We start from the raw sequence: 14,010 nt of genomic DNA, 5'->3' as shown, positions 1-14,010 counted from the left end.
TACGAGGTCTCCCATCCCTAGGGTCCAGCTCAGAATGATTTCAGGAAACCAAAGTTGTCTCTTCTCAAGAAAGCCGTCTGAACTCCTGCAAATGATAGGCAATGCTGATGGTCTCTCCTTTTTTCTAGCAGATGATAGGGCAGTTCCAAAGTCTGAACTCCATTCTTGCTCAGAACATTTGCACTAAATGGAGGTGTGTGACTTGGAAAAACAAGGACCAAAGTGGAAACCAGCTATGCCTGTTGAGCGGCAGGGTGTGTGTTCCCTTAGAATAGCTTGCAAGCATTCATTCATTCATTCCATCCATTTTTTTCAAAGCACACACTATGTCTAAGCAGAGGAGGCCCAGTGATTTAGTGAAAGAACAGAAGGTCCTGTATGATCCCCCAGACCAGGTCCAAATCCTAGACCCTCTGCTTGCTAGCTGTGTGATCTCGAGCAGCTGACTTAATTGGAGCTTCAGTTTCTGCATCTGTTAAATGGGTATATGAAGTCTAACAAGCAAGATCCTGGGCCTTTCAGAGACCTAGAACCCTAGCCACCTAGGCCCGGTGGTTTCAGGATTCACTCTCCTGTTTCAGGTCGGCACCGACTGGGATGCCAAGGAGCGGCTGTTTCGCAACTTTGGGGGTGTCCTGGGGCCCATGGATGAGCCGGTGGGTATGCAGAAATGGGGGAAGGGGCCCAATGTGACTGTGACCGTCATTTGGGTGGATCCCATCAACATCATCGCAGCCACCTATGACATCCTGATTGAGTCCACTGCTGAATTCACACACTACAAGCCCCCTTTGAACTTGCCCCTGAGGCCCGGGGTCTGGACAGTGAAAATTCTCCACCACTGGGTGCCGGTTGCAGAGACCAGATTTCTTGTTGCGCCTCTGACCTTCTCCAACAGGCAGCCCATCAAGCCGGGTGAGTACTCCCAGGGTCTCTATGGGGGAAATATTCCATTGCCAGGGCCCTCAAGGGTCCTTGAACCCTGGCAAAGGATGCTCCTGAGAATTGGGCATGTAACAGCCTTGCAGAACAGTGCTTCCTGCTCATTTGTCCTAGAGAACTAATTCCCTACCTGAACGCTCAGGAGCTGTCACCTGTCTATGTATTTATTGTTAATAGACACTCATTTATTGGATTCCCATTGGACTTCCAGAAGGCCTTGACCATATTTAGGACAAGGTGGGAAATAAACCCAGGCAGATACTGAGTTTTAGCAAATCTTATTTACTATTTAAAATATAACTAAAATAAATTCTATTAATCAGAAATACTATAGGTAGAAAGATGAACCACATGCTCGTGGGAGATATTTGCTACATTTTTTTTTAATTCTCATATCTATCCCATAAATCAAAGGCCAGCAAATACTATGGGCCACAGAGCAAATCCAGCCCACTGTTTTGGTAAATACAGTTTTATTAGAATGCGGTCATACGTATTAGATGCCGCCTGTTTCTGCTTTTGGAGGATAATGACAGAGTTGAATAGTGTGACAGAGACAGCATGGCCCCACCAAGCCAAAAATATTTACTATCTAATCCTTTATTAAAAAAAAAGATTGCCAATCCCTACTATAAAAGAGAGAAGGGGGAAAAAGGAAAGAACATGAATGACCCTCACACAAGTAAAAAGATGCTCAGGCTTGTTAATAATGAGAGAAATGCAAATTCAAAGTGAAAAGACATTCTACGTCACACCCACCATACTGGCAAATGTGGGGTGGTTAGATAATATCACACATTGCTAAGATTAGAATATAATGGACATCTGTCTGCTGGTGGACGTGTGAATTGACAAGGCACATTTAGAATGGTTTAGCATCTCCTGGTAAAGCTGAACTTACACATATCCTCCCACAGAGAAATTCCACCTGCAGGTATAGGCCCCAGAGCAGGGTTTTTCAACCTTTTGTGTCTCACGACACACTTGAACCTATAGTTAAACTTCTGTGGCACACTTAAATTATGTTGATCAAAAAAAGTAAAAGCAAAGGATATACCTACTTTGCTTTGAACTTCTTTCTAAAATAATTTAATCATCTTTAAAAATGTTTGCCACACACTTAAGATCCTCTCACCACACGCTGGTTGAAAATCACTGCCCTACAGACATGTACAAAAATATTCATACAGGAATTCTTTGTAATAACACAGAACCAAAAACAGTCCAGCTTTGGAGAGGATAAACAATTTGTGGTCTGCACAGCAGTTCGCTATGCAGCAGTGAACAGCAGTAAAGCTCAGACACACGTTAGCCTGGGTAAGTCTCTCAAACATAATGTTGAAGGGGAAATATTACAAAATAAATCATAATTAGGATGCATTTATATTTAAAGTTCAAAAAGAGTCCTGGCCCCATGGTGTGACAATTTAAAGTTCAAAAAGAGTCCTGGTCCCATGGTGTGACAGTTATCACGTCTGCTTTAAAGGTCCTGGGTTCGAGCCCTAGTGGCTCGGAAGTGTTATTTGCCTTTCCAGCCATGGCAGCCTCTATACAAGAACACACTTCTTGCCAAGGATCTCCTTCATTCCTTTCCAGAACAGGAAAAGAGGAAACCCAAGAAGTGCCTGGTGTGCGCAGTTCCTACTTCGTGGACATAAAATGCCCAGGATGCTATAAAATCACGCCGGTGGTTAGCCATGCGCAGACAGCAGTTTTGTGTGGTGGTTACTCTACCATCCCCTGACAGTCTGCAGGAGGAAAAGCAAGGCTTCTAAGAGGCACGTTCCTTCAGAAGGAAGCACGCTGAAAAGCCCACTACAGTAGAACCTCTGTAAATTGACCACCCCAGGGACTATAACAAACTAGTCAATGGAAGGAGGTGGTCACTGACAGATCTATGTCTGGTCTATGAAAATTAGGTCAGCTTGAAGAGGTGGTCAGTGTAAGGAGGTGGTCGACTGGGAAGGTTCTACTAAATATATTATTTCAGGATTTGTGTGTCCATAGAAGACTGTGTGGAAATGAAGGGAATTATTAACATGAAATTCGGTGGTTTCCACTGTGTATGAGGAGCAGGGAGATGTCAGTCCCCTAACATATGCCCGCTTTTTATTCTTTTTCCCCAATTCGAAGGGTTTCCTTTCAGCCTTCCTTTTCCCCCTTTCCCACCTTTTTTTTATCAAGGGGAATATCTTTCTCCCTACTTAAATCCTCCCTCCGTGAGTAACCACTGTGAACAGTGAAGCACACCTGCTTCCAGAGGTTTTCCAGGTTGAATAGTTACGAAAGAGACTACGTGGCTCACAAAGCCAAAAATATTTACTATCTATCAGCAAATCTTCCCACATGTCATAAAACACAGAAGCTTCGCTGAGTTTTTAAAAATGGAATAATAACGTTCTGTACTGAATCTTGCTTTTTTCACTAAGTCGGTGTATATAAAGCCACCAGCTGCATCACATTTCACTGGGTTAAGGAACCGCAGTCGTTGTCAGCTCCTCCATTGGTAGATCTGATGATGAAGATGCTGTAATGGTAATGCTGCAAGAAAGTTCTTAAATATAAAATTGTGCATATTCCTGAAGGACAGCACCAGACCCCTAGAAATGAGATTTCTATGAGATGTCTGGATCTCTCGGTATTTGGAATTGTTCATCTTCATCGAACAGATCACAAACCCCAAATCCAGAAATGCACTGCAGCCCTTGTTAGCAAAAAAGAGCTGTTGATTAGGTTACATTTAGACAATGATACAGGGGAGGGAGACGCAGATGTAAGGAAAGGATACCTGTGGTCCTAAGAAAGAGAGTCTTGAAACGAACCTTTGGGGCTTATGCTACGTCTCTGTGCTGAGCAAGCAGAAAGATAGAGACCTGGTATTTCCTTGCGATGCAAGCCTGCACCTCCATGCCCACCATGAACCAGGCTAAAGACAGGTGCACCTGTAGAACAGAACAAGGGGACATTCCTGAATCCCCCTGCACCCCTGCAAAATAGCCCAGGGTCATGCTTTGGGTCCTGATTTTTCCTACATTTTCTTCTGGAGTTTCTAAGGAAGGCAGGGCTCTTTTCACCCATGTCCAGGATGACCCAAGGGTCATTTTACCCCAATGGGAGCAGCCCTTCTGTCGTCGGTAGTTGTATTTGTTAACAATGTTCCAATGACAGGGAACAGGGAGGTGGGAGCAATGCAATTTGTAAAATGATTCATCAAGAGTAATTTGCTATTGATGCATCCCTGGTAATCTCGAGAAATCTGATGAGGTGGAATTGAGGAAAATTTAATTATAGAGAAGAGCATCGTGAGCTGATATTGTAATAGCATTTCCCACATTAACCTCATTTCTCATAAGGGTTTTTTGCATCAACCACAATATTTGGTTCCCAGTGTTTCAGTTTTGTGAGCTGCTCCTTTCACTTTGAATGTTCTGCCTTTTGTCAGTTTGGGTATCTCCCCACCCACCCTACCCCACAGCTTCCCGCTCTGCAGAATGGAGGCGTGGAGAGGCTCTGGTGGAGAAAAAAAGACTGCACCAGAGACAGAGGCTGTGGTCTTTCTGGCATATGGGGCCGGAGCTGCCACTCTGCCCACATTGGAGAGAGGTGGGCTAGGACCGATTTGTAAGCCCAGTGTCTCGTAGCTACTGTGAAAGAGAGAAGCTTAGCTAACTCTCAGCTAGACAGAATCCGTGTCCAGCGCACGCTCTTTCTCCATTCATCCCTCTCCAAACCATAAAGCCCAGCTCCTCCACGTCTTGGGACATTGGGCTTTGAAGGAACAACCTTCTTGTCTGTGTTAGTGCAGGCGTATTTTGAATTCAGCTAGTATTCTCCTTGTTTTTAGAGAGGCAGACATACCCAGGACCATACACATTAGAAGAAAACAACCTGGTAATTATCCTGGCTCTTGTGGTTGCCACTGGTGGTGGCAGCTGCTGTCAGGAAGCGTTATCTTCTGAACACTGCATTATCTCGGAGGGAAGTTCTTCTCACCCTACCTATCTCAGCTATAGTCACGCCTGACTTGGTATAACACAATTTACATGGCTTTACATGGTTACTCATTGTCCCCAGTCTTTTTTTTTTTTTAAATGCATGCTTGCATTTAGCAATAAAATAAGCAATGAGTAGGGACATCTTCAAAAATAGAAGCATTTAGCTTCTTTCCTTCACCTGAAACTCCTACACTTTCTGCTTCAGAATTTTGAAGCCCTGGAAAGTAATAACTATCGTTTGTATCCACACATTAGTTTATGTAGCACGTGAACTTGTGTTTTGAGTCTCTTGTCAGCCCTGTAGATCTAATTGGTACCAGGATGGATATGCCCATTTTACAGATGGGGAAACCAAATTTTCAAAACACTTGCTCCCAGATGAAAAAGCAAAAAACAAGAATGTTACTTTAATTTCCAGCTGGTGGATACTTGATCTGCAGGCACACAGGGGAGCAGTTGGCTTTGGAGTCAGTTGCTCCTAAATCTATCTGTCCCCAGCTCTATCTCTAACTATAGCTGCTTCTGTTTCCTCATCTGCAAAAAGGGAATGATAAAACCAGCCTGATGTTTTGTATGCGTGTGAGGATTAAGATCCAATGCCAGCACTCATAACTCCAACTGAGCTTTTCCAAGCTCTCCGTATCTCCCAGATGCCATTTTAAGCACTTCATATGAGTCAGCGTGTTCGATCCTCACCAACAAGACGATGAATAATGTATTAGTACTTTATTTTATTGGTGAGGAAACTAAGGTATAGGGCATTGATGTCAGAAGTCACACATGTGGCACGTGGAACACGGGGACTCAAGCCAGACAGCCTGACTGCAGGACACAGTGGCAGGAAGGCTTCTCAGCGTTGGCATGCTGTAGGTGTTCAGCAGGGTGGAACAGTTAGAGAACTAATTTGCCCACACCCCACCTGGCCCCTGTCCAAGCTTCACACTTTGCAGTGTGAATTTGCTGTGGTCATCTCATTCATCGCGCCACAAACGAGGCTTCCAGGAAGTGGAAACCCATGACTCACCTTGCGGGATACTCCGCAGCTGAGAGCTGACACCTCGCAGGGGACAAAGTACCCCTGGCTTTGACACCCTTTACCTGTGTGACTTGGGGAAAGGTGCTTAAGTAGGCTTTCCACTGGCTGTTCCCTCTGCCTAGAATTCTCTTCCCTAGAAGTCAGATCTCAGCTCAGATGTCACCTCCCCAGAGAGGTCTTCCCTGCCCACCCCAGCTGACATAAACACCCTGTCACTCTCTAACCCAAGAGTTGGAAAACTTCTGTAAAGGGCTTGGTAGTAAATATTTTCAGCTTTTCAGGCAAAACACAAATACTTACCTGTGCTACGGTAACACAAAAGCAGCCATACAGTAAACAATAAGCAAATGAGTATAGCTGCGTTCCAGGAAAGCTTTATTTATAAAAATAGATGACAGGTTAGATTTGGTCCAAGGGCCGTAGTTTACCAAACCTCTGCCCTGACTCAATACGTTATTTCCTTCATGAGGCTTATCCCGGCCTGAAATGACCTGGTTGTTTTTTCTTTGTTGTTCTCAATCTCTCTCTCCACTAGATTGCAAAGTCCTTGTCCATCTGGTTCACTCTGCCACCTAGAATAGAGTCTGGTACCTGGTAGGCTCTTAATATATACTGAGGAACCTCCAAAGTTGACCACTTCCTTATGATGACCTAATTTTCATAGACCCGACATGTATCAATCACATCAATACGGTAGGCCTAGCTCCTTATGCCGACCACCTCTATATGTTGACCAGTTTATTACCGTCCCTTGGGTGGTCAACTTACCGAGGTACTACATATATATATTTATCAGATAAATGCCTTGCAGATCATAGATGCTGAGTAAGTATGGGTAGAGTGAATGCTTTGCACAAAGTGGGTGCTTCAAACTATGTATTGAATGAATGAACGTATGTATGTATGGACTCTATAAATATGTGTTGAATGAATAAAGGAACGTACCATGCCCTGTGGAAAGTGGGCTTTGTCCTTACAGACTCAGTTTCCTCACATAAATGTAAAATGGGATTGCTAAAAGAACTTCCTTGTGAAATTATCATGTCAATTAAAAAAGGTGATGCCCAGTGCCCGGTCCAGCACCAAGTATGCGGTAAGTAGGTGGTGACACTTCTAATCCTGAAACTGTTCCCTGTGGCTTTCAGAGGAAGCATCAAAGCTGCACAACGGACCCCCTCGTAGCGCCTACATGGAGCAGAGCTTCCAGAGCCTGAACCCCGTCCTCAGCCTGCCCATCAGCCCCGCCCAGGTGGAGCAGGCCCGGAGGAACGCAGCCTCCACCGGCGCAGCACTGGAGGGCTGGCTGGACTCGCTGGTGGGCGGGATGTGGACTGCCATGGACATCTGTGCCACGGGCCCTACCGCCTGCCCAGTCATGCAGACCTGCAGCCAGACAGCTTGGAGCTCCTTCAGCCCTGACCCCAAGTCAGAGCTAGGGGCGGTCAAACCCGATGGCCGGCTTAGGTAGCACTGGGCACAAATGGGCCACAGCGGGATCTCAATGGGAAAGCAGCCAAAGGGGCTGTGGGGCCTGAACCCTGGCCTCCCACCCCAGGGAGTGCCTTTTGTGCAAGGGGCTCTCCTGGCCGGCCATACAACAAGGGGAAAGGTAGGTTAGTAGGCCAAACCATGGGCAGCCAACAACCTGTATTTGGCAAGCTGAGGGTGGGATGGCTCAGTCCCAGTGCTGTGGTCACCTCCCCTCTTCCGTTTGATCCTCAAATCCTACAGGTTCCTTGTCATCCCCTTCGATAACCCAACACACCCCTGCACCCTGACAAGTGATTTTCCGGCTTTTATTTTGAGCAGCAGAACTTTGTTTACTGAGCACAGTATTAGGCAGAAGTTTAAGGTGCAGACGAAATCCAAGCTGCTCTGGTTGAAGCTAAGGAACATGAAGTTGTGAGGTTCCCTCTCAAAGCTCATCCCAGTGGGCAGTCCCTTTGCCACGACCATCTCCTAAGGTACCTCTTCAGAACCCAAGGGCTCTGCCAAACCCAGTTAGACAAGCACTGCCCAGGCCGACTGTGGGTTTGCCCTCCAGCCCCACCCTTTGGATCCTCTTTCTCCTCCTATTGGCTGAGAGACTCTGCGCCAGCCCTGAAATGACAGGCCCCTGAAAGTCATGGTCATGGCCCTTTCAAGGGATGTAGCAGGATTGGGAGGAAAGCTAGGAACCTCCTAGCAACCCTCCTTAGGTTGAGCTATTCTCCTTAGTAACCAGATGAGCAAAAAGGCCTTTTGATGTGATGTAGTCAAGTGTGACTTGCCAGTTATCCATGGCCCATGGCTCCCCCAGCAAGGCTGCCACATGAAATAGCAGAAACAAGGTGATGCTGTGAGCATGAGCCTCCAGTTTCCATGAGCTGGAAGCGAAGGGCATGACCTCTTTGGTCCTTGAAAATGGGATCTCTGGGGACCTTGGCTAGGAAATTCAAAAGACATTGCTTATAGCCAAACACCTGAGCTAGACAGCACAGCAATGCCCATCGCCTGCCAGAGCCCTTCCGTTCTGAGGTCAGGCCTGCAAAACCTTCTGACTCGCACACTTGGTGCTGTTGGGAGCGACCAAACCACATGGACCAGACTTTTCACATCCAGGAAAAAAAGCATTTTGGATTTGGGTTTTAATTTCATGCCCTTCCTTTGTCCACGGTGCCAACAGGCCCTTATGGACGTGCAACATAAAAGTGGAAAACTTATCTTAAAAAATTTTAAATAGTGTTATTCAAATGCTTGAGATACCTGAAACCTGAGGGGTTTCCTTGCCTGGGCCCCCAGGAGGGCCCTGCCCTAGAGGGCCCCCTCCCTCCCGTAATCCCATCTCCTCGGATGAAAGGGTTTCCTTGGACAAGTCATGCCCTGGTTGCCAACAGTCCTGCCCATGGAGAGCCCGTCCTCCTGCTTCTCTCCAGGGTGGGCTTGAAGGTACCTGTCTGTGTGTCACCCCATCCCTGCCCTGCAAGGCAGGGTGTCCTGTTGGCAATGGAGGACATGGAGAAGGGACATGTTAGATATTTATTATTTATATGTTTTAGTCGATGACTAATTAGTAGGTGCTGTTTTTGCAGCTTGTCAATTACATTATCTAACTGAAGCTGCCTTTATTCACAAAAGGCCCCCGCCCCCACCTTTGCCACCTACCCCCCTTCTCTCCTCCCCCCTGGTGTGTGTCTCTCTATAGTTCTCCTGTGTCTACCCCCCATTCTCCTCGTCCTCAGAGTACTGCAGGGGTGTTGGACACCACCGAAAGAAAGCGCCAACCCACATCATCTGCTGCTTGGAGGGGGTGGGGTACCTAGGGATTGCGGGAGCCTCGCTCTGCCTCACGCAGGGGTCACAGTGTTGGCCTCATCTGTCCCTCCACTTCCAAGAGTGTTGTAATTCCTGAGCCACCCTTGCCCTGCACAGGGAAATGATAGACTTGGGGTTGGGGGAGTGTGCAGACTGCAGAGAGCTGGGGCCCCTCTGCTTGCTCTGTAAATGACTTCCCATTCAGTCTAATCATGGGCCTCTACATGACGATGACAGACAGACATGGGCTCCTTTTAAAGGAGATCCATTGTAGGAAGAGCTGGCTAGACCCAGCCACAGAGCCCAAGAGATGGCCACTGTCAGCAGTGGCCCTGGGGACCTTGGAGTGGCTCTCTCAGAAAGTTTCTATGATCTCTGAGCGGTCTCAGAGACTTCGAGCCGGAGGCCACATCCCCTTCCTGCCCCCGCCTCGGGCCATGGTTTCCCTGGGGTTGCTTCATCCAGGCTTCTTTCTCACTCTCCTGGCTGGCTGCCTGGGCTGTGTTTTCTGCAGTGTTATTTGTGGCGGCTTTGGGAACTTGGCCGCGGTAGGTCCCTGTGTAGAGTGAGCCTGCAGACTTCAAGACAGGGCCCCTCCTGCACCCACGACATTTCTTTCCTTTTTTCCATCCTAGAACCAGTGGAGAAAGACAGAGGTGACTTGCTCTGGGGACCCTCTTGTCCCCCAGAGGCTTCACTCCCCTCTTGCAACTAATTTGGTAGGATCCTGTCGCCTCTGTTTCAGTCCAGGTATATGTAATCATTTCGTAGATGTTATATTTGGTAAAAAAGAAGAATCCCAAACAAAGCGCAGCTTGATTGGAGAAAAGGGATGTTTTCCCAGGGAAAATAGCATAAGTCTTCCCTCCCCCAACCTGCCTGAGGATGACTTATTTATTGGAGGCCATGGTCAGACAGCCTGGAGCTACGGCTGCCTGGAGATTTCGAAAGCATAAAGCCGCAGTCTCCAGAAACCCCGTTACAGCCTGCAACTGTGGGCTGAGCCACTGACTAGATCCTGGAAATTCAGGAAGACTTAGGAGGTGGGACTTGGGTGTTAGTTTGTGGAGCAAAGGTAACATTCAGTGCGTAGACTGCTGCGCTCCGTATGACTTCCTGCCCACCCAGTGACATTCAGGCAGAAATGGGGCTCAGGAGACAGCAAGCCATCCCCAGTCCCACTTCCCCGGGCACGCATAAAGCGGTTTCTGAGGAGGAAGTGAGCAATTCCCAAGGTCCTCATGTTTTAAGAAGTGCACGAGTTCCTCCCTTTGGTTAAAAGGCTTTTCTATTTTCTGGTGGGATCACGAGTTCTGGCTTTAGTTCTCTTTGTCAATTTAACTTTTTGAATGGAGTTTTGAGAGGACAAGCAAGACCATAGTCTCAACCAAGAAGAGGCAAATTGCAGCCACTCTGGGCACAAGCCTGGGTGTGTGAGCACCATGCTTCCTTCTGGTTGTCTTGTTTGCACTGAAACAACAATGGCTAGATCCTTGACTCCACCAAGAAGGTGCAGAGTAGAGGACAGCAGTGGACACTGGGTGTGGCATGTGACAAAGACCAAGTCCACTGAGGATTAGGGACACTGCTTTCCCAGCAGCATGGGGGCAGGGAAGGAGACCAGAAACAGCTGTCAACACACTCAGCTTTAAAGACAGCAAGGTAGGCCTGCCCAATCAAAACCACACTGTGGCAGGAGTCCCAAATGTTTACGGGTCCAGGACACAGATTGGTGTAAGATGGAGGGAGGGATGGGGACCACGGGGACTGGGGCATGCACGGGCCCCATCCAGAAGGAATAGCAGACACTCCGCTCCAGCCCGTTGCATGCAGAAATGGAAGCACAGCGTAGGGGGTTCTTCCACGGTGGTAAGGGAAGCCAGAAATCCAGACTTTTATTGAAAATCTGGTTGTTCGATATCCATTATTATTTTTTTTCTTTTGACTCACTGTGGTCAAAAGAATCCCACAGTTCTGCTTGTGCACTGCCAGCAACCTCTGCTCTCTGGAGAGGTAGTTTAAGATGAAGTTAAGCATTGCCCTGGTGGAGGAAGAAAAAAACACAGCATCAGGTCAGGGCAAAAACAATAGCTCATTGAACTCTCAGGGGAATGGAGACCTCCTGATAGTAATTCCCCTCCTGAAGAGACCATTCCACAGAGGAAGACTGGCTTGTTCAGCTCTCCTGGTCCCAAGACAGTTTGTGCTAAAGGGAGAAAGAACAGAATTTGGAGATCTGGACTCCTGCCCCTCAGACATGCAGACGTTCATGTCTTCCTGAGGCCACTGCATCAACCAGAAACAGCAAAGACAGGGTCTGGGTCCCAGGAGAAGGGGGTGGGTGCACAACAGTTGGGCTTCCTCCTCATCTCAAGTTTTGGCTCCCATCTTGCCACTTCTCTAGAAGCCTCTTCCGAAACCACAGGGAGCTGTGCTGGCTCTCGGGGTGTCCTCTTAGCTTCTGCCTCAGTTTCCTTACTTTGCCCATGGGTCTACCACAGGCGCTACCTCATTATGTCCGCTGAGAAGTTTACCTGGGGGGCGGGGGAATAAAGGTGTCCAAATCTGCTTGAGCTGAATGTACAATCTATGCAACTTCTCCTCTTTCTTTCTCTCTCCCTCTGCCTCTCGGGCTTTCTAACTTAGAAGTATTATTTTTCTTATCTTGCAAACAAGATACTGTCTAGGACCCTCTGAAGACTGAGGAGGGCTTTCATGCGCCACCTGTGTCTGCCCCTCACGTTGTCTTTGGTTCTGTTCTTGCCAAGCCCCATGCAAGGAGAAAGTGGCCTCTCTTCCCTCTCCACTTGGCTGGGAATACTCCAACTGCCTCTGCCTACAACACCACCAGGAAGCAGGTTCTGCACTTTGCCACGCCCACTCTTAACACCACATATTCCATCCCTCATTTTCCTCCAACTTGCTTCTCCCATCCCCCCTTCCAAAAACAACAACAACAGCAACAAAAAAAAAGCCTTAGGTTTCTCCTTTTTGAAATGTGGCCTTAAAATTATTTTTTGGGAAGCTGGCCGTCCTCTCCCTCACATTTCCACCCACATCACAGAAGAAAGAGCCTCATGAAGCTTTCGTGGCAGCCTCATAAGCCAGGGGGCTGCCAGTCTCTAGTTGCAGATGCGATAGAAATTGCTTACAGATGTCATCTTTAAGAAAAATGGCCTTGTATTTTTCCTATGGGCAAAACGAAGGGTTGGGTGTTCATCTAAACCTTAGCCAACTCCTGAAGCACTCTCTGGGAGGATATTGTCGCTGTAATAGGCTGGCTTAATTCCATGCAGAGTGCTCACCCAGAAGGTTTGGGCTTTCTAAACCTTCCCTGCCCCCAAGACTGGGTGACTTTATGTACTTCATTCGAGGGTAAGTCAGGAGGGTTTCTCAATTTTTCTCTTTGTCCTTCCTGCCTGGAAAGTGATAGCACTAAATATTCCCCACAGATGGGTGGTGTTCGCAAAGGGATCACCCTCTGCCTACCTTCAGACTCTACCCTTTATCCTTCCATCGCTCCAGTGCTGATGAAGGCCAAAGACAACCCCAGGGTTTTCATAGGAAATTCACTGGAATTGAGCGCAATTGTCTTTGTAGTCCTTTTGTCTTTTTTTTAAAATATTATGATGTTGTCAATAGTGTTTGTTTGGGTATTTGTTTTAGAGGCCTCACGATAAGTTATTTCCCCGTCATTGTTTTCAAAGACATGTGGTGATATAGTTTTTAAAAATAACTATTTTGTTATAGATCATAATATGCATAAAACTGTACAGAACTATTTTGTAATGTATTGATTTTAAAAAAAGAGAGCGAGACTCTGTAAATAAAGTTTAAAAAAAAGAGAATTCACATGGTATACTCCGAAAGATGTAGATATTTTGCTATTTATTTAAAGTAGTATTTTAAAAGATATTGAACTATCTGAAATTGACCAATAATCAAAGTTTCAATCATCCAAATGCTTTTTTTTGAAGTAGAATGTGATTCTAGGAAACGATTGCATTACCTGCCCATTTTTGCACCTTTTCTGTCTTTTCATTTAGCAGAAAACAACAACAACAACAACAACAACAAAATTGTGCCTTAGCTGTATTTTTTTGTCTAGGGGAGTTTATTTCTGTCTGACAAAGCAAAATTTTTTGCAGAAAACAGTGGATGTATTAAATACTGTATCGTACCAAAAACACTGCAGGTGTACATAGATGCTTTCTGTCATACTGTGTTTTCAGATGCAGAATTTTAAAATTAAAGAAAAAAAATACTGTCTTTATGGAACAGTGGCTGTATGGCTTCTTTTCAGCAATATTATACATCTTCACTCTCTGTCATCTGCACTGTGACAAGATGACTCTACAGTTTATCATCCAAACTGGGATATGTTTGAGAGTTAAAGAAGGCACCGACTGGATGCGATGCTGGGGCCACGGGCATAAACTGGGCTTCTCCTGGGTGTGAGGACATAACCCCTGCTGTTATCGCCCGACCAAGCTATTGCAACACCCTCCTATAAGTGATGCGTTGCCCTGGCTGAGACAGAAGTATTTAATTTTAAACCTTTATTGAGTAAAGGATAGTGAGAAATAACATGCACCCCAAATGGTTGCAAATGGTTTTTTGCATCCAGTTGGCTGAATGTCTAACAAACCTGTTTCCCCTTCCTCTTCACCAAACTGCTAGACTATTTTCCCAGACTTCCTTGCTCTTAGCTGTGGCCATGTGACTGACTCAAGCCAATGGAGT

General features: G+C 46.6%; 1 protein-coding gene across 3 annotated transcripts in view; it reads left to right on the top strand.

Moving 5' to 3' along the window:
• The window catches only part of XYLT1 (xylosyltransferase 1), a 310,350-nt gene extending 296,805 nt beyond the window's left edge, over positions 1-13,545 (top strand). For all 3 annotated transcript variants that reach the window (XM_053554852.1, XM_053554854.1, XM_053554853.1), the window contains 2 exons: positions 582-915; positions 7,119-13,545. In XM_053554852.1, the coding sequence (XP_053410827.1) occupies positions 582-915; positions 7,119-7,441 (657 nt within the window). In that variant the 3' untranslated portion in view covers positions 7,442-13,545. The remainder of the gene's footprint in view (positions 1-581; positions 916-7,118) is intronic.
• The last annotated feature ends 465 nt before the right edge of the window (positions 13,546-14,010 follow it).

This window comes from Nycticebus coucang, chromosome 12 (genome assembly GCF_027406575.1).
Source record: "Nycticebus coucang isolate mNycCou1 chromosome 12, mNycCou1.pri, whole genome shotgun sequence".
NCBI classification, from domain to species: Eukaryota; Metazoa; Chordata; class Mammalia; order Primates; family Lorisidae; genus Nycticebus; species Nycticebus coucang.
The sequence above is the reverse complement of the archived record's forward strand: the minus strand, read 5'-3'. Positions and strand labels throughout refer to the sequence as shown.